Consider the following 23,128-nt stretch of genomic DNA (forward strand, 5'->3'; position numbering starts at 1 on the left):
CTGGCGTTTAGGGTACCGGGCAAGTTTGGGTGGTCAAACTTCCCTCTCTCCCCTGCTGTCAGAAGCACGTGGCAGTTGGTTTCACATGGTTGCTGGGGTCCTTGCTTCTGGGCCTGCCTGGAAACCTTGTGGTGAAACTTAGAGTGGCGAACGTAGAGCAGCTTTGGTCTGGAGCCCATCTTCCGCCCCCGAGTTGCTGTGGGCGGAGGCCCCTGGCTCTGGGCCTGGCCCCACCTGGGCAGCTGTGGCAGGCCTGTGGCTGGGCACACACGAGCCCAGGGGTGCCACAGCCGCCATGTGTTTGAATTTGGTGAGCTCTATGATCACACACTGGCACATCAGACTGGGGCGTCTCAGCTACTGCTACTGAAGACAGTATCTGAGTGCGAAAAGAAGGAATTTAGAGATTAGGTAGCAACTGCGCCTGAGCAGGGGCTGTGCTTGGTGCCTCTGCCTCCTCAGCACTGAGCCATGGAGCGTGGGACAGGCTGCTGCCTCTCTGCTGCCTGTTCTCCCGCAGAGGGGCCTGGTACCCACAAGCACCACCCGGGGGACCTTCGATGGCCCAAGCTGACCTCAGCAGAACGACTGGACGCTGCTCCCCTGCGGGCCTGAGGCTGCCGGGCCGCGGAGCCTATTGTGGCTGCAGCCCTCCCCAGGACCTGACGGCCGGGCGGCTGGTGGGCTGTTCAAACACTGCTCCCCGGAGTCACTGTTTAGGAAGAGCCAAGGCAAGGGCTCTCTCTGGCTTTATGGGCTTCTGTCCAGGGATGTGGAAACATGCTGCGTGTCTCCATTAAAAATGGTGTTGGTCTGAGCAAGGAGGTCTTCCGGAAGGACCACAGAGCCAATAGAAGTCCCAGGCAGGTAAAATAAAGAACGTGTGTAATGGAGAAATCAATAGGTAATCTGCTCCAGCAGTTTCCGTTAGGGCAGCTGGGCACACTAGAGCCCTGGTGGGAGGGAGGCTGTGGGCGCCCGGGTGAGCAGCTCCACTCCTGGGGGGGGGGCGGGGAGCAGCCCCCTGGGTTTGGGACCTGGGAGCAGACAGGCCGGTGCCCCAACCCGGGTACACGGGGTGGGGGGCTTCTGGCGGCACGGGGTGGTCCTGGGACGACAGACACTTGTGCCCTGTGCACGAAGTCCGTCCCGCCCCGCTGCACCCTGGGCCCCTCCCCGGCGGTCAGGTCAGACCCTGTCCCGCCCTCCTCAGGACCTGCGTGTCACGTGACAAATGGCCTCCTCCCAGAAGGGCGCTCTTGTTGCAGAAAAACACCAGCTAATGAAGGAAGAAAGGACAGAATGGGGAGGTCCCCAGGAAAGTGGCGCAGCCACCAAGAGTGACACAGGCCGAGGGAACAGGCGCCGAGGGAACAGGCGCCGTGGGGACAGGACACCAGCCCCGCCAGGCTTTCTGCCCGGGCTGTGTGACGTCCACGAGGGCACAGGGCCCGGCGCGGCCTCAGCCCAGCAGGGCCTCGCTGCGAACGCTCAGCCTCCGGCTCATCCAGGCTTCAGGGTGAGCGTCTAGTTGCGGAAATGCGGGGTGCGGTGTGACTCACTTCTTCACGCAGTGGCACAAACAGGCGGGTGTGTGTCAGGGGCGGAGGGCCGCGCGCAGGTCTGGGTCTGGGCCGCCTGGACCAAGCCGGCCTGGTCGCAGCGCCACCGACGCCACCTGGTGGTGGGAGGGAGCGGCTCCCGGCGGGCTCCCCATGGCGGTGCCTCTTTCGCAGGCTTGCGCAGGCCGAAGGTCGGGACGGGAAGGGACGGGACGCATCAGTTCGCTCTCCACACCTCAGGGCAAAGGACTTGTCAGATGGAGCGGGTGTTAGATGTGAACGGGTGTTTAATCTCGGGTGCGTGGACGGGGACGCATTTTGCTATTCCCTCTGCCTTTCCGTATGTATGCTGGAAAGCTTTCATGAAGGAATTAAAGATAGGAATTCACGATGAGCCTGCAGTAGGACTGGCCTTTGGCAGCTTAGAACGCTGGGTTATCCATAACAAGGAAGACGTTTGGGCTGCTGAGGCCGGAGGACGAGTCCGAGTCCCGGAGAAAACCCATTTCGTCTCGCGAGGCAGCTGCTGGGTGGCCTACAGCTCCCCGTTCTTCCTTGTGAGCAGTGGCTTGGAAAACGTGTCAGCTGACAGACTATGGCACCCAGTATCCCCTCTAGCTAAGAATGACCACTGACTAAATCCTACCTGAGAAGATGTAAACAGGTGTTCTGGGACGGCTGGAATAAAGGAGGGTTCTTGAATAAAGATCCTTTATTAAGGGTCCAGACAGTTTCTTAATTTAGAAGAGGCAGGGCATCTTTTTCTTCTTTTTGCTGTCCTGCTGCTTGTAAAGTTCTTGTAATGGCTGGGGCTCTTGGAGCTGCTTTGCACCACGAGGTGCTCTGGAGGATGAAAGCATCCCAACACAGAATAGAAAGACGGAAGGACCTGGGTCTTTGTTGACCATGAAGTTGTCTTTTTTGGCCCCAACTCCTGGCCTTGGGATTCTTTTTGAGAGAATCAAACCCTCAAGCATTAAGTTTCTATGGTAAACTCTGTGTGACTGGCAATTTAATACAGTTTCTAAGCAATACAGGCCCAAATTAAACTAGCTTTTCCTTACACCTCCTGGACAGATCCAGTGTAGCTGTGAGCTCACCTTCCTGTTACCCTTCTCTCTCGTTTTCTTCTTGCTCCTATTAATAATCACTCTGAAACGATAGCCACTAGCATGCTTCATGTTAAACTGTCCAACATGGATGGGTTTTACTGTATCATTCCATCTGCTCCTCCAGGGCCAGAGGAGGTGAGTACAGACAACAGCTGGGATTAGAGGCTGGATCTCCACCGCTGCGTTGACATGCTTATGCAAGTCTCTTTGAAAACTGAGATTAGGTGGAGAGTTTTCTAGAAAAGGAGACATGACCAAAACCATCGCAGAAAGTGGGCCCACTCCAAAATAAGAGCACCAGACCCACAGCCACCCAGCGGCGTAACAAATGTTACAGGCACGGAGGATGGCCTCATGCCACCGGCCCCGGAGCAGTGTGCACATCAAGGGGCCAAAATCCAGAGTGGGATTCCCGGCAGAGGGGAACAGTAGGCCTGGAGCATGCAGAAAAACACGAGGAAACCTCAGACGTCAGCAGAAGACCCTACTTCTTATTCACAGCCCAGTGTGGACACACACCTGTAATCCCAGCTACTTCAAAGGCTGAGGCAGGAGAATCACAAGTTTGAATCTCAAAATAAAAATAAAAGGGGCTGGGGATATAGCTCAGTGTGAAGTGCTGCCTTCAATTCCTAGCATATGCATATGTCATAAAACCCCACTGCTTCACGACTGGAGGCATCTCTGGGACAGAAGGTCCACCATGACACTCACCTAGCAGGAGATGAAGGAGGGAAGGACAGACGTTGGACGGCAGGGAGGGAGGGTGGTGTTTTGGGGCCTGCGGGGTCCTGTGAGGCTGCCTCTGTCTCCAGAAGGTGGGGTACAGCGCTCGCCCTGGGAGACTGGGGCGCCGCACATGGCACCACCCACCTTCGCCATGGTGACCATGCCCTCGTTGGTGATGGGGTCGGTGCGGACGCTGAAGTGGCCCGAGGGGTCTCCGCTGATGATGCGGTAGACGGCGTTCCAGTTGGGCGAGTGGGGCTGGTCGCGGTCCATCACCGTCAGGTTTGCGACCACCGTCTCCACGCGGTTCTCGGGGACCTCTCCTGCAAACTGCAAAACGCAGGAAGGGTGGTGTTACAGCCTGGTGGATGCAGCCAGGACTCCCCCGCCTGCCCCGGTGCCGGTCCTGCTGGGTCCAGGTCCCCGGCCTGGCTCCGAGCCATGTGATGATGCAGCTGCTCCACCAACCCGCACTGGGCCTGGGCAGGCTGACCCCAGGCTGTGGGCAGTGGTGTCCGGCCGGACGAAGCACAGGTGGCCATCATGGCTGCAGATGCCCTGTCTGTTCAGGAATGAAGGAACCAGGGAAAGCCTCGGTGAAGTGCACAGACGGGAGTGGGCTGGCCCCATGTCCCACACAGGAGCCACATGGCTCCCACAATAAGGCGGAAAGCCAGTGGTGGAGGGAGGCCCTGGCTGGCCCTGTGCAGCACCAGGACCTGGAGCTGGCACCTCAACTGGAGGAGGGACTGGGAGAGGACAGGAAGTGGGAGCCACCAGCATGATGGAGCAGCCTGCTCGCAGGCAAGGTCCCCAGGGCTCCCCTCACTGTGCACCTCCTGACCCAGGTGCTGGTGCTGGGACCTGTCAGCCCTGCGCCAGGCTTCTGAGGGGTCTGGGAGGCTGACGTGGCCCTGAGAGGGGGGCTGCTTGGCTCACCCTCCTGTCACCAGCTTCCCCAGGGCAGCTGCAGGAACTGACGTCCAGGGACAGACTAGGGGGAGGACCCGGCACAGCATGCCAGGGGGATGGACTCGCTGGAGGGGGGTGCATGCTGCCCAACTGGGATCCTGCTGCCCTTGGGGGCCCTGGGCAGACAGAAGGGGACGCTGTGGAGAAAGTGGGAGGATGGAAGGAGCTGGTCACCCTGGCGGCGGGCCGAGTCCGGGGCCTGGTGTGGCGGCTGAGGTGACAGCCCCCAGGGTCCCACACCTGGGAGCAGAAGGGGCTCCTACCAGTGGGCTGGCTGCAGTCCCCCAGCCCCGGGAGCGGCGACTCCCACATTCCAGTGTGTCAGGAATTCCAATGTGGCCGGGCCCCTCAGCTCCCAGAGCAGCACGCAGCGAGGCACGGGGTCACCGTGCATCTGGCCCGGTCCTGTTTGCCACCCGGCAGCCATGTGCCCGCGAGCTGAACCTGGCTCGGATTTGTCCCCTAGGAAGTGGGCACTGTCTCCCCTGGTCACAGCTGAAGCCAGGCAGGCTGAGCAGGGGCTGTCATCAGGGCCCGGGGTGCAGGAGGGCAGGAGTGGGCACAAGCCCTGGGGGAGCTGAGCTGCCCAGCCCCGCTGTGGTCTAGGGAGGCCGGGCCGTCTGCTATAGGAGAGAGCGGGGGATGTGCCTCAGTTTCCCAAATGGAAAACCAGAGCAAGGCACGAGTCTGCTGACCTTGAATGTTGGGGGATCCTCAGATGCGGGAGGAATTCCTGCAGGACACTTTAGAAATTCTGTGGGAAGGACAGCCAGTGTGTTCACATCCATGGCTTCCAAGCAGGACAGAAGAAAGAGGGGAGGGGGGAACAGCTGCTCACTGTGTGTGATGGGGAAGCTGAGACAGGAAGGGAGATAAACCCAGGCCACGCGCCCACCACTGCCTCTTCCAGCCAGACCTGCCTCCTAACACCAAGTGCTGTGGCTGGATCTAGAGTGTGTGGCTGGTTCATGGTGCAGGGTTAGGATGGAGGGTGGGTGAGTAATAAATCAGTCCACTGATCAGCCCACTGCCCCAATCCCGGTAGCCTGGATGGAGTATAAAAGGGGCAGAAGAAAGTTGCTAAGGCCCCTTGGTTGGTTATTTTGCTGTCTTCTGCCTGCCACAGACTGTTTCTCCTCCGCGGTGCCCTCTGCCCTGCCACCCTGCCTTGGAGCCAGCTGACTATGGACTGAAACCTATATAGACTGTGAACCAAATATACCTTTCCTCCTTTAACTCTGGGTGTTCGGTATTTTGTCTCAGCAGCAAGAAGAGTAACTAAGACACCAAGTCAGTGACAAGACTCCCACAGTCCATAGCCCTTCCAAAAGCCCTCTCTGAGCACAGGAGGCTTGGGGGATATCAGCCAGGGTCACTGAGCCCTGCCGCTGTCCCAGGGCCACGTCATCCCCAGCTTCCTTAGGGACTGGGGTTGGCTCGGTCTAGTCCAGGGGCTGGGAAACCCCAGGGCCAAATCCAGCCCTCATGCTACTTTTGCAAATAAAGTTTTATTGGCACATGGCCCTCCCAATCACGTACACATCCTCTACATCTGCTCTGCTGCTTTTGACACGGAGCTGAGTAGTGGTGACAGATGGTGTGGTCTTCATCTGTCTCTTCACAGGAAATGGTTGCAGATCTCTGCTCTTGACCTCTGTACCCCTCCTTAGTAACTGGGTGTGGGCACATGATCCATGTCACAAGACCTATGTCAGCCAATCAGGACTCAGCTCTGGTATCCCTACTTCTGGGCTCCACATTGTAACCACGAAGGTCTAAACCTGGGGAAGGGTGGGGGCTGACATACACACCCAAGAACAAAACCAGCCTAGAGGAAGTATGGTTGAGAGGAGGGTCCTAGTGATGCTGTTGGAGCCTGGATCCAGCCACGCCTGAAGTTGTCTCTCCTGGGGCTTTTCAACTTCTGTAAGATGAGGTGTTCTCTTTTTGTTCAAATTGCTAAGATCAGCGTGGTGACACTGGTTGGGTTCCTGGCTCTCCAGCACCCTCCGAATGCCCTTCCTTGTTTTTCAGACACACACTTTCTGCTCCCTCTATGGTCATGATGACTGAGATTCAGGAGCGCAGCAGGGTGGGGCTGCGGCTCTGTGGTTGATGGTGGGGACAGCAAGGACCCTGTGTGGAGCAGCTCCTCGCCTGGCATGCCTGGCCCCTTGCATGCTGCAGTGGCTTCTCTGCAGCTCAGCTGCAGGCCCTTGCGGCTCTGTCTGTCCCCTGGCTGAGGGTCCGTTTTAACTGAGGCGAGTCACTGCCGGCTCACAGAGAAGGGCTCCGCAGACAGAGCGGTGAGGGTTTTCTCAGTTACCTTCCTAGGCATGCGGGCTTTCATTTTCGACTTCTCAGACTTCGGCACAGGGAGAGCCTCTCATGCCGGGGACGCAGAGGTGGGCATCCAGGAGGAAGAACCGACCCTAATGCAGGACTCAGCCTCCAGACTGTCCTGGACTTCAGACCGGGTCTCCCTGCGCGTTCCCCGCTCAGCTCCCTGAGGGAGGTCCTCGGGGCCAGGGGGGTTGGCCGTGGCCGGGCCCTGTGAGGATGGGGCGCCCGGCCCGGAGAGCGCAGGCTGTCCAGGGCCACAAGAGTGGGTCCATCGGGATGGGCCTGGACCCTCACAGCCCGCCTGGGCTGCACGGCTGCCCCAGGCCAGGCCGCACCGTGGTAGCACAGGGCACGCAGGTCCAGGCCCCCTGCCCTAGGCTGTGCAGGCAGGGCTGAGCTCACCTTCTCCCATCTGGCTAGTGACCAGGGGCCACTCGGTGGCCCAGATTCACCTCCCTCTGAATCCCAGGCTCTGACTATTCCTCAGTCTCAGCCTCCCTTTCGGCAGTGCTGGGTGCAAGTGCTTCCCCAGCCCATTCCTCATCCCGCAGAAGCAGAGAGGTCAGGCAGGCACTCAAGGTCACAGAGCCTCAGGCGGCACAGCCGGGCTGGGACCAAGGCTGGTCTGCTCCTCATACCTCCTTCCCTGTGCGCCGCCGGGCAGCTGGGTCCTTTGTGGGACTGGCCTAGGTCTGCCCTGGCTGAAGTGGGGACCTCCTGAGCCTCCCTGTCCTTCACCACGGCCTGCGGGGCCTGGCTGGGTGACGGTGTCTCCTGAGGCAGCGCTACCCCCGGGCAGCGTCCAAGGTGGCAGAAGCCCAGGCCGCAGGCCTCACCGTGGAGACCTCCGTGGGGTGCCGGGGCCCCACGTCCTCAGACGGGCGCCTGTCCGGGGAGCTGTGGAGTCAGTCATGCCTGTCCTCCCCATCCCTCTCTGGAGCAGGGCTCCTTCTGGGCTCCATCCCTCGCCAGCGGTGTGCGCCCCAGGGGTGCCCGTGTGTCCAGAAGGAGGCTCATGCCCTTGCTCCGGAGCAGGGCTGAAGGGCAGAGGCATGGCTCTGCCCGCTGCCCTCCACCCGTGCTGCCAGGCACCAGGACTTGTAACTGCCCAGTCCCCTGGAGCCGTCCAGCTGCCCGCAGAGGCCTCGCCTTGCTCCCCCCCAGCGTGTATGGCCTGTAGGCCCTCAGGTGCTGGGCTCCAGCCTGCAGTGCGGGCGGCTGGCGGGGGAAGCCCTCCCCAGCCGGCCCTGCCAGGGAGCAGACTGGCGTTGTCGTCTTTCTCCATTATTAATAACGTAACAGTGACCGCGCTGCTGTTACTGGGCTTCACGGAGTGTCTCTGTGAGCCAGGCAGCTGCCCCGGGACTGGTGTCTAGGAGCATATGCAGTCCTGACGCACTCAGTCAGGTAGGAACAGATGAGGAATCACAGGCACAAAAGGCCCTGGACCTTGCTCAGGTCAGTAGCCTGTCAGTGGGGACCCAGCTTTGGGGCTCAAGAGTCTGCCTCCAGTGCCCTCCTTGACCTCTGTCCCCTGTCTCCCCAGTGTGGCTCAACCATGAGGGCAGCCAGGGGGTCCAAGGAGCGTGGACAGAGCACCATCAGCTGGGGACACTGAATTCCTGAGTTACGGCCAAGGGACGCACGTTTCTTTGGGTCCTTGCCTGGGCAAGCTGCTCTCGGAATTGGTTCCCTGAGCTCCTCCCTTTCTGCCAGCTCTGCTCCCTGGTAGGGCCTGGGTCTCAGGGCCCCTGAAGTGGGGCTTTCCTGGGCTCTGGAGGCCGCAGCTGTCCCCTGGGCGTGGACACTGGCCTGGTGGGAGGGGCGGGAGGCGATGTCAGGTGGGGACAGGATCGCAGGCCCCAGCTTGGGGCCCGCACCTTAGTGTTCTGAACAGGTAGCTCCAGTTAATTACTTATGGCTGAGGTTGGCAGCGTGTGCCCAGCATAATTAAGGGCACTGAGTCCACTCCAATTTTTTTGTACCGGTAATCGAACTTGGGTCCTTGCCCTTGCAGTGCAGGCAGCGTCCACTCCAATTTTAAGATGCCAAGTTCTTATTCTCAGGAACTCATGCTGAACCAATTCTCTTCTCCCAGGTTTGTGCACTTGATTGAAAAGCTGGGAGTCAGGGTTGGCCTGAGGGCGTTCATCTTCAGGGAGAGTGGTCAGGGCAGCCACTGGCCAACACTGCCTGGCCAGCACAGCCGGGCCCAGGGTAGCGGCCAAAGCGTGGACTGTGTGACCCCAGACAGTCTGGTCGCTCTGGAGGACTGCCCTGTACCTGTGCTCTCTCAGGTCCTCAGGGTGGACATTTTCAGAAGAACCTCAACTCTTGGAAGCCACAGAAACACAGCTCCCAGGCTCCTGAATTCACTGGACCCCTGCCTGTGGCAGAACCATTTTTACTCCCAACAAATGAGCTCTGTGTGTAAGCACTAACTGAGCTGTGGGGTGGGTAAGTGTCCCCAACCCCGCATGGGTCGAAAGCTTGGCCCCCAGCCCAGGTGCTACTGGGAGGTGGGGCCTAGGGAGGAAGAGAGGTCGCTGGGGGCATGGCCTTAGAGGTCTGTGGGCCACCAGAGGGTGAGCAGTGCCCTCTGTCACACGCTGCCCCCATGATGGTCTGCCTGGCCACAGTACAGTACAGGGCCAGCCTGCTGTGCACTCGAGCCACAATAAGCCTTTCCTCCCTGTGGCTGGATTCTCTGAGCATTTTGTCACAGTGACGGAAGAGACCCCCTGATGGCTGGAAATCCGGGGGCCGGGCATCGTCCTCATGCCTGCTGGCCTCTTGTCCCATTGGGAGGTGACTTGTGGGGACCAAGATGGTCTTACCACCTCCTTTTAAGCATTTATCCCAGTTGTGTCCATGCCTTGGAAGGGGAAAAAGATCATTGAGCACAAACAGCAAGAATGAAATGCCTCATCGTGCGCAAGTTTAAATTGCAGCAGTGCACACCCGCCTATGCCCTCACCCCTTTCTTGTCTGAGCACTCAGGCCCGGAAGGCTTTGCTGGCTGCTCACGCCCCTCCCCTGGTAAAGGCTAAGCTGGGAAGGGCGCCGGGCCAGTGATGCCCAGGATGAGGGCTGGTGCTTCCGGGACAGTTTTGGAACGGAGCCTGTGGTGTGGGGTGTCCCTTCAAATAGACCAGGGGACTCGCCCTTATGGAGACAAGTGTAAGACAAATTAGAGACAAGTGTACAGTGGGACAAATGTGCTGAGCTCGGGGTGGAATGGCCATCAGCCCAAGGCCACACAACTAGGAGGGACCAAGAGGGGCCAGACTTCATGGGTCCAGGAGCGCACTGGAGTGAAGGATGGGGCTGGCCAGGCCAGATCGGGTGACATTTCCAGGGCTGCTCCATGCTGGGTGGGACATGTCCCCCAGGGCTTTGAGCGGGAGACCCCTGGCAAGGGGTCTGAAGGTTGTGTCCCACCCCCAGAAGGGAATGCTGGTGTCAGGGCCGACACTGGAACAACCAGGGTTGCCCCTCAGTGGGCAGTGCAGCTGAGACCCGAGCAGGAGGGAAAATCACTTTTAATTAACTGCTAAGAGCAGGACCTGGTCATACAGTCTCCTGCATCTCTTTAGTTTCTGCTGATTGGTCTTGACTCAGCCCGATAAAAATAGCCCCACTGTGTCTGTGCCTGTGGCAGTATGGCCCGTCTGCCCCGCCCACCCCTGCTTTGAGGAGGACCTGCCAAGGGCCTCCTGGAGCCACGTGTTAAAGATGGCTCCCTGACGGCTATGCAGGTCTTGTCACAGAAGGCAAGGACTCTCCATTTGTGGGCATCAGGACTGCAGTTCCCTTGTTTTGCCCCTGCCCTAGTGTCCCAGGGAACCAGGTGTCTCCACTCCTTGCTCTGGGCTGCAGGAAGGTAGGAATTCTCCTTCGGTGGTGCCCCATGCCACAGTCTTGGGTCAAATGCAGAACTCTGTCTCAGTGTCAGTGTGATTCTCGGCTCTCATGTCTCAGAGGTGAATGCAGACTCGGGACATCCTGTAGGTCACTTCGATGTCCCAGCACGAGGAGAGGCGACCCTTGTCCCACAGTTTCCTTCCTCTAACCCTCCTTGACCCACGGGCTGTTCCCGGACATGCACGGGGCCTAGTGGGACGTTTTCAGTGTGGATGACCTGCCTGAGGGAAGACAAGCTCTGCCCGGGGCCCGTGAGGAGGTGTAGGGAGCCATGCTGGACCCTGCTCAGGACCTGCAGGCAGAGCCGGTGCAGCAGCAGAGCTGCCCTTCCACTGAGCTCAGGACAGGGAGGCCTGGATGCTGAGGACTGCTTGTGCTTTTCTGCTCTGCACCTCGATGTGGGTGATGGTCCAGGTGCAGACGAGGGTAGAGCCCAGGGAGCACCTCAGCCCCGCACAGTGCATTTCCAGAGCAGGCAGGCCAGCAGCTGGTGGGGCCACACGGGGATAAGAGGAGGGCTTACTGTGGGTCCGGGCAAGTCAGACTTCAGGCAGCCTTCTTGGACCTAAATGTTGGGATTTACCCAGGAACCCCTGGCGGCCTGTGATCCCCTGCAGGCCAGGTCTTTGGGGTCTCCTGCCAGCGCCCCTTGCCTGTGATGCTTCTGTCCCATGGGCCTGCTTCTCCAACACTGGCTGCTGTGGTGCATCCTCCCTGATATTGGGGATGAGACCAAAGCTGGATCGGCCTAGGCTTCCTTCTGCCTCACTTTCCGGGGTGATCACAGGGCCTGAGGCTGTTTCCTGGGGCGGTGGGGGTCCCTGCCGCACCCACCCGAGCAGCCAGCTTCCAGCAAGCAGGCTGGTGCTGGGCTGGGGGTGTCCCGGAGGCGCAGTCAGAGCACCCAGGGTGCCCTGGGGCTGGGGAGCCAGTTGTGCCCGGTTTGGGACTGAGGTCAGCGTGGGCAAGCTCCCAGCCCTGAGTGCCCAGCCCAGGCCAGAGCTCCCCAATTGTCACAGAAGGCGGCAGCAGCCCCGGGAGCAGAGGGAGGAAGGACAGCGGTCTGCCAGCCAAAGCTTGGGGCCTGGCGCCTCTGTCTCGCCGCTCCACTCCCCAGGACCCTGGCCCTGGCCCTTCCTGTCTTTGGCCACTGCAGGAGAGCAGACTGTGGTTCGGGGTGGGGTTCCAGTGTCCCGATGGCTCCCTGGCAACAGTGCAGTACACACTGCCGGCTGCCTTTGCTGCCAGGGTCTGTGGGGAGCACCTGGGGCTCCTGTTCCCTCCCAGTCGCCCAGGCTGCAGGGTCTGGCCGGTCCCCCCACCCCGCAGCCATCTGCCGTCCGCCCACTGGATGGCACTGTGTGTGCGTGTCCCGCCGCCCTGCCTGTGACTTGGGGACGCTGGAGGGTGGGCTCATGTCCAGGTGCTGTGGTCTTCCAGACACCTTCACAAGCCCCCTGGGAAGGCACAGCCTCTTCCTTCTGTCCCCTCTGGTGGCACGGCCGCTGGGCTCCAGTCCCCCAGCTCCTGATGGGTTGCATGGCTCAGTGGCTTAAGCACTCCCAGTCCCTGTGTCCCGGCCACCACCGGTTCTGACCTTTGTAGGCTTGATGGGAGGCCCAGGCTGGCGCAGGGGAGCTGGGAGGGGAGTCACAGATGCGGCTTTTGCTGGGTCGCTGTTACTGTCACGGACACATGACCCCTCCACTAGGCCCTGGCGGGAGAGGTCACCACAGGGAGGCCGGGGCTGTGTGGCTGTGGAGCCGGGGCCCTGGGGGTCCTGGGGGTCCTCACTGGCCCTGGCCTCGGCACGCTCTGGCCTGGCACCTGCGGCCACCTAGCTGGAGGGCACCCTGGCTGGGCCATGGCCCGCCGCGTAGGCACAGTTCCCAGAGAGACAGCCTGGGGCACACAGCACTGCTTGCTCAGGCATGGCCTTGGAGTCCTGTGGGGGTGCTGGCGAGCAGGGACATGGCGGAGGCTGGCGCCCCCTGCAGCCCCTAGAAGGCACAGAGTGGGCTCTGAGTGACCCCTGATCTCACAGGGAGGGACCCTGCCTGTGGGATGCCTACTTCCTGGGGCTCCAGAGGAAATGAGAGCTGCATGACTGGCAGAGCCATCTTCAGGGGGCCAGGTGTACCCCCTGAGAACTGGGGGAGTGGACGCACGCATGTCCTCTAAGGCTGACCCTGGCCACAGGCCCTTGGGGACCAAGGCAGAAAGAGGCCCCCGAAGGCAGGGAGGCACCTGGCCCTGCCCAAGGCCCCAGCAGGGCATCCCGTGGATGCCCGTGTGGGACCACCCCTGCCCAGCCGCCTGTGCCCAGGGCTTTGTTAACCACGGGCTGCCCGGCCCCTCCCATCAGACACAGCAGCAGCGAGAGGAGCAGACGGCAGCGATGCCAGGGGCTCACTGCCTCCCTCCATGTCGGATTCGCGTACTCACTGTGCTCGAGGTGAACTCTGGCGGGTTGTCGTTCACGTCTGTCACCGAGATGATCGCTGTGGCTGTGTTCGAGAGGCCATAGTTGAGATTCCCCTCCATGTCGGTGGCCTGGACGATGACTGTGTACTGCTGGACTTTCTGGAGAGGACAGATGCGGAGGACAGCAGGTCAGCGGGTGTGCCCCCATTGGGGTTCCCAGCACGGAGCCTCCCCTTCCCTGCCGAGGTGATGGGCGGCGGGAGAGGCCGTTGTGTCTCCACCTCAGGGGCCCTTGATAGGAAGGGTCATCTTCGGTGTCGAGGTGGGAAGAGCCAGGTGCAGACAGCACCAGCTCTGCCCTGGGTTTGGAGGGGCAGAGAGGGCAGTTGGCAAAGTGAGACACAGGCTGCAGCCAGTGCTGGGTTGGGATGCTGCCGCCTGCGTGTACACCGTGTCCAGCTGCACTGCAAGTCAGAATTCACGAGGAGGAAGGACGGCCCTCTCCCTGTGCTGCACAGCCCTGAAGGCATAGTTAGCATGCAGTGCAGGTGCAGGCTCCAAAGGCAAATGCAGAGCCATGGGGTGAGGGCATTGTACCAGGCACGGAAGGAGCCATCACAGCACGTCCCTGCCCACTGGTCCTCAGGAATCCAGCCAGCAACCCAAGTCCCCAGGCCCCTTTCTGATCAGACGTCCCATGCTTCCAGCAGGACAGCCGAGGACAAGCCTGGCAGCAGCTCTCTACTGGGACCCACACCTGCTCCTCGTGGTACCATGGGGTGGGGAGGATCTCAGAGACCAAGGTAGAAAGGGACCCTCTGATTGCCCTCCACGGGCCCTGCAATCCCGACTCTTGCTCCTCTCAGAGGTTAAGGGAAAAGACCAGTTCCTGGCCCTGTGACTTAGTGAAATGTCCTCAGTTCCATATATTGGCTCCATAAAAAATTGTAGAGCAGATGGGCCGCAGATTCTGTCTTTCCGTGCATCCATCTAACCATCTACTTCCTGCCCGCCACGTTCCACTTCCTGATGGAGTCAGGGCTTCTAAGGAAGCAGCAGGGCCCTCACCTTGGAAACTTTCTTCATTTCTACCCAAGTTTCTCTTGCTCTTTACAAATCCAATTTTCTTCTCCTTCCCAGACCAATTTGGAAGTTTACACTTCAGGGATTCTGTGCATCATTCCAAAATTGGGCAGGGCAGGGGACTGGCCAGACTCCGGCTGCCCTTTTCGGGGGCCACTCCGAGGCTCTCCCTGCGTAGCAGGCGTGGGCTCAAAGACCACTCTGTATTTACTGTCTACATGGCTGCCAGCCTTCTCTCCACTGCCGTGTGGCCTTACAACAGGGGGCCAGTCTCACAGACTCAAGGATGACACAGGCTGAGGTCAAAGGGGTGACCAGAGAGGAGGAGAGGCCCCTGGAGAGAGGCTCTTGGGCTCGGCAAGTAGCCACCGCTGTCCATGGGAGCTGCCCCGGCAGCTGTGCTCAGAAGGTGCTGGAAGAGGACACTTTAGAAACACAGGGACATGGGCCAGGGATTTAGCTCAGTGGTTCTGCCACCTGCCCTGCAAGCGCAAGGACCCGAGTTCGATTCCCTGTACAAAAAACAAACAAACAGGGACACAACTGTGCTTATGCGCACGGGCACGCATATGTGTGCAAACACACATAGGTGTGACACACGAGTATGTCCCTGTGTACACGTGGGTGCACTTCCGTATGGCTGTGGCGTGTGTGTGTGCGCACGCGCGGGTCTCTTCGGGTTTGTGTGCATGTCCATCCGTGCATCCAGTGGCCACTAGAGGGCGAGCGGAGCCTGCTTTTGGGAGGCAGGACAGGGTGTTTCCCGGCCAGGATGGGGAGGGAAGCAGTCCAGTAGGGAGGAAGAAATGCGGGTGGGGATCCCACAGGACCCCAGTGCTCCCACGCTGGGGCTCCGACCATCGGGCAGGGGCAGGCTAGGCCCAGGCCCGGCGGTGTTTTCAGGAGCACGGGGCAGGCACGCTTCCCTGTTGCTTGCCTCTGAGCTGGAGGGCTTGTCAGACCTGGTCACTGGCGCCCTTCCCTGGGGTGTGGGCGGGGTTGGGGGTGGTGGGCAGGGCCCAGCAGTGCCCACACGCTCTCCCGAGGTGTGCGATCTGCATGCATGGGCTGGCTGGCTCTTTTGGAGGGTTCGATTCAGCTAAGGGCTGCTGCAGGACTCTGCTTCCGGGTCCTAATGTTTGTTTGCTCCTTAGTGAAGGGGGTGGGGTGAATCTGGTGCGCACAGGGTAGGACCCGGTGCTCTGGGGCCCTCTGCTCCCCAAGAGACAAGATGGCCATGTGTGCACCTGCAGCCGGGGCCTGGCCCTGGGCCACCTCTCACAGAGTCCAGCACCTTGTCCTGGGCCTCGTGGGGCTGCCCGTGGTCAGCCTCTGCAGTGGGGCAGGGCTGTGGGGCAGGTCTACGGGGCAGGGTCACCCCGCTGGACACCTGTGGAAGCGGGTGGGCTCCCTGCAGCCTGCCTTGCCTGCTTCCCAGTGGTGCCTCTTGGCTCCATTGGGTACAGAGAACGGGGCAGAGGCCACAGGGTCAGCAGCAGAGCAGCAGTGAATTCATTAAAATCAGGTTTGACCACGTTCACGTCTGAGAGCAGGGAAGAAAGCCACAAGCAGTTGTCCCCCACAGCTCAGCATGCAAATTCCACAAATATCCATCAGTAATGCAGTGCTGGTGCCCAGAAAGGATCAAAGCCCCGGAGCGAGCATGCGCAGCCTCACGTGACATCTTCCCACACCCAGCCTGTGGCCACCTCACTCTGGGACAGCAGGTCTGAGGAGTCGGCCTGTGGCCTGTCACCCTCTGGGCTGTGCTTGGAGGGTCTTGTGAGCCTGGCCTGGAGCCCAGCTCGAAGACCCTCTCATCCCTTCCCCCGATGGCCAGGGCCTCTGCTCGTGAGTGAGCAGCCCTCTCCGGTGGGGCTTCCGGGCCTCTTCTGAGCGAGGCAGTCACTGCTGGAGCGCCCAGCCCCTGTGACCCTGAGGGATGGGGCAGGTCCAGGCAGCCCTGCCCTGCCTTGCCTCTCAGCTGGTGTGTGCCAGGGGCTGGAGGACTCACGGGGTGGGGCTGCAGAGTGGGGCATGCAGGGGCCTTGGAAACAGAAAAGCTGAGCCTTGGGTTGCAAGGAGACCTGGCCACTCCGCTCCTGGTGTCTGTGCAAAAGAGCCGGCAGCGGGCATCTGGAAAATGCTGTCACCAGGCTCACTGCAGCCAGACAGACATACAGCAGGGCCGGGGCACCCGGGCCACACTTGGGGCACTGCACTGTGGACGGCACTCGGGAGCCTGTGCCCATGACAGCTGCGACCACAGAGTCCACGCGGAGTGCAGGCATCGACTGGTGGCGCCCAGGGTGGGCTGGGAATCTGGGCTGGCCGCTAGGGAATGGGGCCCTTTCTGGGTGACGAGGACTCCAGGACCCAAGGGCGGTGACGGGTGCCCAGGTGGGCATGCACCGAGCAGCTGCCATGTCAGATGGGGCATGGTGGCCACGACTTCCGGCCCAGTGGTGCACCGCCTGTGTCCCCAGGGGTTCTGCACCCTCCGCCCGCTGACCTGGCTCTCTGAGCTGGGGTCGTGTGATGCTGGCAGCAAGGCTCCCTGTGGGGCCTGCAGGACGCCCAGGGACCCCCTGCCTCCACTGCAGGCTGAGCCCCTCCCTGGAAGCTGAGCCCCCAGCCCAGCCCCCCAGTGCCCCTGTTTCCTGCCTGGGTGCAAACCCACGTGGTCCAGGGGTTCAGCAGAGCACATGGGGGACCCCTCTCTCTGACTGATTTCTGGGCTCCCTGTCTGGGGCCTTGGTGGGGCCTGAATCTCCCCATGGGGCGCCCTGGCCGTCTGTGGATGAGAACCTTGGTGCTGAGAGGCCATCTGAACTCAGGGCCTTGGCCACGGCAGAGCCCAGGGAGGGCGACCCCTGCCTGGGACATGCTTCGGCCCTCTGTGGACTGCTGCCCTCTGGCCCTGCCCCCAGGACCAAGCTGGAAGCCCAGTCCCACCTGCAGTGTCAGAGAAGCACATCTCCGAGCCTTCCACCTGCCCTGGGGACACCAGGATGTGACCTTTGAGTTGGCCCCAGGGTCTTGCAGACCCCTCAGAGCTCCCACTGCTCTCAGCTCCCTCTTGTATGACCAGGTGGGCTGCAGGCAGGTTTCTTGCCTCGGCCTTGGCTGCAGGAGGGCAGAGCAGCAAGGTCTCCACACCCCACAAATCTGCCCCAGCACAGATGCGATGGCCACTCCCCCACCCCGCCTCTCCCTTTCTGCCCCTGTCTCCCACTTTCCCTGCTGGGCACCAAAGGAAGATGGGCTGCCAGGAATGCCTTCCGCGTAGACGCCTCAGAGGAGCGGGGCCTAGGAGATGGCTGAGGCCTCCAGGTCGGGCCCACCCTGCTGAGGACCCCTGGGGCCCCAGAGGGACACTCCTGTGCCTGGGCCCACAGCCGATGCCTCGAACCTCTGCCTGGGCAACGTGCCCTCGTTCTCCAGGGGCTTGGAGCTCCTGGCCTCCTGCGGCTGACACTCTAGGTTGGGTTTTCCCAAACCTGGGGCTGGGTCTTTCTCTGTGGTGAGTATTGATGGCATCCCTGGCCTCTGCCCACGAAGTGCCAGGAACACCAGCCCACAGCCCAGTGGGACATCAGCCCTGGCTGAGAAGCAGGGTTTTAAGGGAGGAGGCAGACAGTAAGTAAGAAAACAGCAGGTCAGGTGGTGACAAAGGCTGCCAAAATATTCAGCAGGAGAGTGGGACAGAGTGGTTGGAGTGGAGCTGTTAGTAGGTGTGGGACAGGGCCTCTGCCAAGTGGGTCTCTGATCAGCAAGCTCGAGTGAGTGAACAGCCAGTGCAAAGGCCCGGGGGCAGCATTGGGTGAGCTCGAGAAGGCATGCGGTGACGGGGGAGTTGGGCTGGAGGGTACAGAAGGAAGGTAGCTGGGTCTGAATTGGACTCTGGGTGACACAGGGACACATGGGAGAGTTTGTGGGGTGCACAGGGATTGTACCAGCTGCTGAGGGAGGGCAGACGCAGGGACAGGGAGGGACACCAGCAGGCCTCGATGCAGTGTGCTGGTGGGGTAGCAAGCATGAAGGATGGGCGGGGGTGCGGGAGGTTGGCTGGGGTGGGTGGCGGGACCGGGTTTGAGGGAGCAGTTGGTCTGGGGCCCATGTGGTGGCTGCACCCGGGCCTGGGGCCCTCCCTTCTGCAAGGATGCACAGGCTTTCCCTTTCCCCACTTCCGATGCGACTCAGAAGTTCTGCATTTCTCTCCCCCAGGAGCACAACACGATGTGAACCGGTGACATGTGGCCTGCGGCTGGTGTCGGGGCTAGAGGGGGCTGCAGGCCCTGCCCACCAGGCAGCTCTGGGCCTTCCCGTGCCCGAGGGACGCAATGGGCCCAGCACCCTGCTGTCCGTGACTCCAGAGACCTGGCTGGGTATGCGAGGGTCTCCTGTGTGTGCTGGCCGGATTCAAAGATGACAAACAAAACACGATGCCTGTGGTGAGCCTGTGCTGGCTCCGCCCGGCAGAGACGCCAAGGGCATGGCCAGAAGCCCTGCTCCTCCACAGCAGCCCAGCCAGCCTGGCACTGTGTGGCAGCTTTGCCCTCTGGTCCCGCGACGCCCAGGTGGTGCCTACTTCCGGCTGTGCGGCACACGCAGTCTACTGCAGCTACCCAGCTCTGCCGCTGTCCAGAGTGGATGGTATAAATAAAACTTCAGTTACAGGGATAGACACGGGCTTCCTTCACTGGGGCCGTAGCTGGCCGTTCCCCAGACTAAGTACTTTCGTCCTTCTGGCCCTGCCCAGGGGCCCCAGGAGAGACCCTGGGCCTGGCACCTACTTCTCCAGATGCCCAGTGCCTCCCTGGCGGAGGGCGTCAGCAGTCCCACACTCAAAGCCTGACCTCCACCTGTGCCCTCACTTGGCGCTCCTGTCTGCTTCCTCACGCTTATCCAAGCCCTGAGCCCCTCACCCTGACAGGAAGCCATAACTGAAAATAAAGGGTGGCAGGGGATCCCCGTCACTGCTCGCCCAGTGGGCCTCCCAGGCAGAGGCCAGAGGAAGGCAATGGGAAGAGGGTGGGGCAGCACCGAGGACTCTGAGTGGCCGGCAGGTTTGGGTGCAGCAGGCAGGGAGCACCAGCACAGGGAGGGGAGTGGACCCCGTCCCCATGTCCCAGTGGCCACCCCGGTGCTCCCCAGGGCTCCTCTGCAGCCCGGCCTGGGAGGCACCACCCTGGCGAGCAGACCAGTGCCAGCTTGCTGGGTGCCTGGGCCCTGCCTCCCCCTCTGCAGGGCACAGGACAGCCTGGGCTGATGTCCTGGGCAGATGCAGGGGCCGGGCTGGCAGGAAGGACAGGGTGTGAGGGGATCACTGCCCCATGACAATGCCCCAACAGGCGGTGGGTTTGGGGGAGGGTGCAGTGCCTGTGTTTGCTGGGTGGTGCTGGGAATGGCTTTGGTGGTTCCGCCCGGAGTGGAGCAGGGCAGAACTGAGGAAGACCTGGTGTGGCCAGCGCCTCAGTCTGCGCTTTCTTTGTCTTTGCAGAGAGCAGTTCAGAGCCCTGCTTTCTTTTGGGCCTCCCTTCTCTGGTGCTGTGCCACTGCAGGCAAGAGGAGACAGCACCGGGAAGCCAGGAAATGCTAAGAAGCAGGGCGTCCAAAGACTCTCAGAGCAGACGTCCCATGTGCTAGGGCCAAGGGTGTGTCACGCATTTCTGGACACCTTGGGCCATTTCTGGACATGTCTGGCGGTGTCTGCATATTTTCTTCTGGATGTATGGGTATTTTTGAACGTTTCTGGAGGTGTTGGAATATGTCCGTATGCTCCCGGGCATGTCTAAACTTTCTCCCATGGTTTTGGGAGTGCCTGACATTTCGGGGTGCACCTGGATGTCCCCTGCCCAGGGGTGCTTCGATCCCGCGGGGCACTTCTCTGCTCCCACCTGAGAGGTTTCCCCGCGGAACCTCAGTGACTAACACACACTCTCCTGAAAGGTGGCCAGAGAGTAGCGCAGCTGCTTTTTTCTACAAACCTCTGCACCTTTTCCAGAAGGGCAGGACTTCAGCATCTGAGGCTCCAACAGCAGCCACCAACACCACCCACTGTGGGGCAGCATGCCCTGCATCCCCGGTGGGGGCACTGCACACCCCAGAGTCTCGCTGAGACCGGGGTCCTCCCTTGGGGGCATCCTCAGGGCACCCCAGCCTCAGGGCATGAATCCTGGCCCAGCCAGTGTCCTGTCTGCACGTCCCTGGAAAAGGAGGTGCGTGCACACATGTGCAACACCCAGGCACATGCACGCACATGTTGCGCACACGCACGCACACACACGGGCATGCGTGTACCATGTGCCTTTGCTCCTGGAGGGAGCTGGTCACAGGTCGCTCACTTGGAGGTGGGATGGTGGGAGGAGGCCAGGAAGGAGCAGCTGGAGTCCTTCGCACTCTGGGGCACTTGGGGCTCACGTTTACCAGCCAGAAATCAGGTGCATCTTATGACTGCTGCCCTCCTGCGCTGGCCACATAGAGCTTGGTTAGGATGTAGCCACTACGTGTGCACAGGGCTGTGGTGGGCGTGGGACTCTCCAGCTGTGGCCCCCTGATGGTCCCTGGTTGGCAAGGGCCAGGGCTGGACCCCAGGTTTGGACTTCCAGAAAGATCCTACTCAAATCCACTTTGCTAAGATGCCAGCACCTGACTGAGTCAGCCAGAGCTCTTTCAGCAAGAGTGAAAGGGAAGCCAGGTGTGGTGGCATGCGTCTGCTGTCGTGGCGATTCAGGAGGATTTCGAGTTTGAGCCCAGCCTGGGCAACTGAGCAAGACTGTCTCAAAATAAAAAAGAAATCGGGCTGGGGATGCAGCTCAGTGAGAAGGCACTGGGTATAACCCCCAGTGCTGAAAAAATAGAGAGAGAGAGAGAGAGAGAGAGAGAGAGAGAGAGAGAGAGAGAGAGAGAGAGAGAAAGAGAAAGAGTGGGAAACACAAAGTACCTTGGCATTACCTTGTGGGTTGGGTTGGGTGGCGACTTTCTTAGCCTCACACGAGCTGGGGTTTCTCACCGTGCCCTGGTGGTGGTGCAGCGAGGTCCACGCTGACCTTGTGACCAGCCCCTCTGCCCTCACTGCTGCCTCCTCTTCCTCCCGGGCCTCGGACCCCTCCTGCCCTTCTTACCCCTGCCCCATGGCTGTCCCCGGCTATCTCCATGTCCCTCTGCCTGCTCTTGCCAGGACTTGGACTGTGGACCGGAGCTCCCTGAACCCAGACCTCTTCACACTGAACTCCTCACTTCTGCAAAGCCAGGAGATGGTCCCGGGCTCCCAGGTGGCAGCTGTGGCCCAGGACAGGAGCCAGCCTGCCGTGACCCTCGCCGTGACTGTGCACGAGACAGCTGGCGGGTAGGTCTGGTCTTACTGCTTCCCGGGTCCTTCCTGGTCTGCAGCACCTCCCGGGCCCCGCTGGGCACTTCCTCGGATGGGTCCGGGCTGGGGCAGGTGGCTCCTGAGCTCCGCCTCCTGTCCTCCCCTCTGCAGCCGGTGTCTCCATCCGCAGGTGCCACGTGTGAGCGCAGGTGGCGGAGGTCCAAAGCTACGGCCGGAGGCTTGGCGGTGCAAGCGAGCTGCAGTTCTGAGGGGACCCTGTCTCGGCCTCTTCCTCACCGTCCAGGCTCTGGACAGGAGCCGTGGTGCCTGTGGCCTCGCCTGCCCATTCCCCTCCGTCTGACTCTTCTCCCCACGGGGGGGGCAGTGGCTGGGTGTGCGTGAGAAAGAAGCAGCAGACACACCTGGCTCAGCCCCTCTAGTGGGACTGCTGGCCTCGCCTTCGCATCGTCACCCCTACCGAAGGCGGGGCTGCCCGGGTGCCCTCGTGGGTCTGGCCAGTCCTGCCCCCTCACGGCACGACACCCTCAGCAGCTGCCTGGGCCAGGAGGTGACACATCTCTGATCAGACGGTGCCCTCGTGGTCTCCCTAGGTGTCCCCAAGAGGCCTCATGGACGGACAGCCATGCCCCGGGTGCTGCTGACCTGTGCGTGACTCCAGGGTACACATCCCATGGGAGGGCAGAGGCCACAAGCAGTGACCCAGGTCCTGAGGGGTGACTCCAGGGCTCCTGCCCATGAACCCACACATCCTCTGCCCTGTTTGACCTTGACCCTTGGAGTGTCCGTGGCGTGGGCTGAAGGCACTTGTTATTTATTGGCTGCAACCGAGGCAGAGACAACAGCAGAGCCCCAGGAGGGTCTGTAAAGTAGGCAGGACAACCCCCGGCGCAGCCAGGAGACCTGCACAGGGTCCTTCCGGCTCGGTGCTAGCGCTGCTCTCCATGGCCAGGGTGCCCCCAGAAGCTGTGTGTGGAGGAGCAGATGCTGGGACACAGAGGGGGTGCCGTGGCACTGGCCTTTGCCTTCAGATATGTGACGGGGCCTGGTGCTGTCATCACCTGTGTTCTCTGTCGTAAGCGCACAGCTTTTGTGATAAGAAAAAATCAACAGGTGTTATTGCAGAAAAAAGCACGCTCCCACTCGGGTCTGCAAGCCTGGAGCGGCTGCTACACGGGCACTGGCCCTGGAGCAGCTGGAGACACGGCCCTGAGGGCCCCCAGAGGACCCGGGCACGAGCGGGCGGATGCCACACGCTGCCCCCTCGACTCGGGTGCCAGTGGACAGTAAAGCCATGGGCACTGGCCGAGTGTCCGAGTGTCAGCACCTTTGCTTAGCCATTTTCCTCCCTCTGCCTCTCTGTGTCTCTTCTCTCTCTGCAGAAGAGATCAGCAAGTCTTCAGGGTGAAAACCCAGCCCGAGGTGGGCCAGGGGTAAGTTTGTCTCAGTTGCTATTTTTCTGCCCTCTGAGACCACAAAGCCACAGTTAGTGTTTCCTGACAGTGACTCAGTCATCACCAGGAGGCGCGGAGCCTCCCCAGGCTCTGCCTTTCCTAGGACCGGAGGAGATGCATTTCTGGCCCCGCCCAGTGCAGCTCACACTGCTTCTCACACCCTTGAAGGCAGAGTGGCCGCCTTTTGTGTCC

The 23,128-nt window shown here is 61.0% G+C and overlaps 1 protein-coding gene across 1 annotated transcript in view; it reads right to left on the reverse strand.

Annotated features, from left to right (window-relative positions):
• Cdh4 (cadherin 4) overlaps nucleotides 1-23,128 on the reverse strand; it is a 526,919-nt gene that overhangs the window by 18,072 nt on the left and 485,719 nt on the right. The window contains exons 8-9 of the mRNA XM_004840986.3: nucleotides 13,088-13,225; nucleotides 3,548-3,733 (exon numbers count right to left, since the gene is read on the reverse strand). Of these exons, the coding sequence (XP_004841043.1) occupies nucleotides 3,548-3,733; nucleotides 13,088-13,225 (324 nt within the window). The remainder of the gene's footprint in view (nucleotides 1-3,547; nucleotides 3,734-13,087; nucleotides 13,226-23,128) is intronic.

Source organism: Heterocephalus glaber, unplaced genomic scaffold (assembly GCF_053883595.1).
Source record: "Heterocephalus glaber isolate CG9 unplaced genomic scaffold, H.glaber_assembly_v1.0 deba00001673, whole genome shotgun sequence".
Taxonomy (NCBI): domain Eukaryota; kingdom Metazoa; phylum Chordata; class Mammalia; order Rodentia; family Bathyergidae; genus Heterocephalus; species Heterocephalus glaber.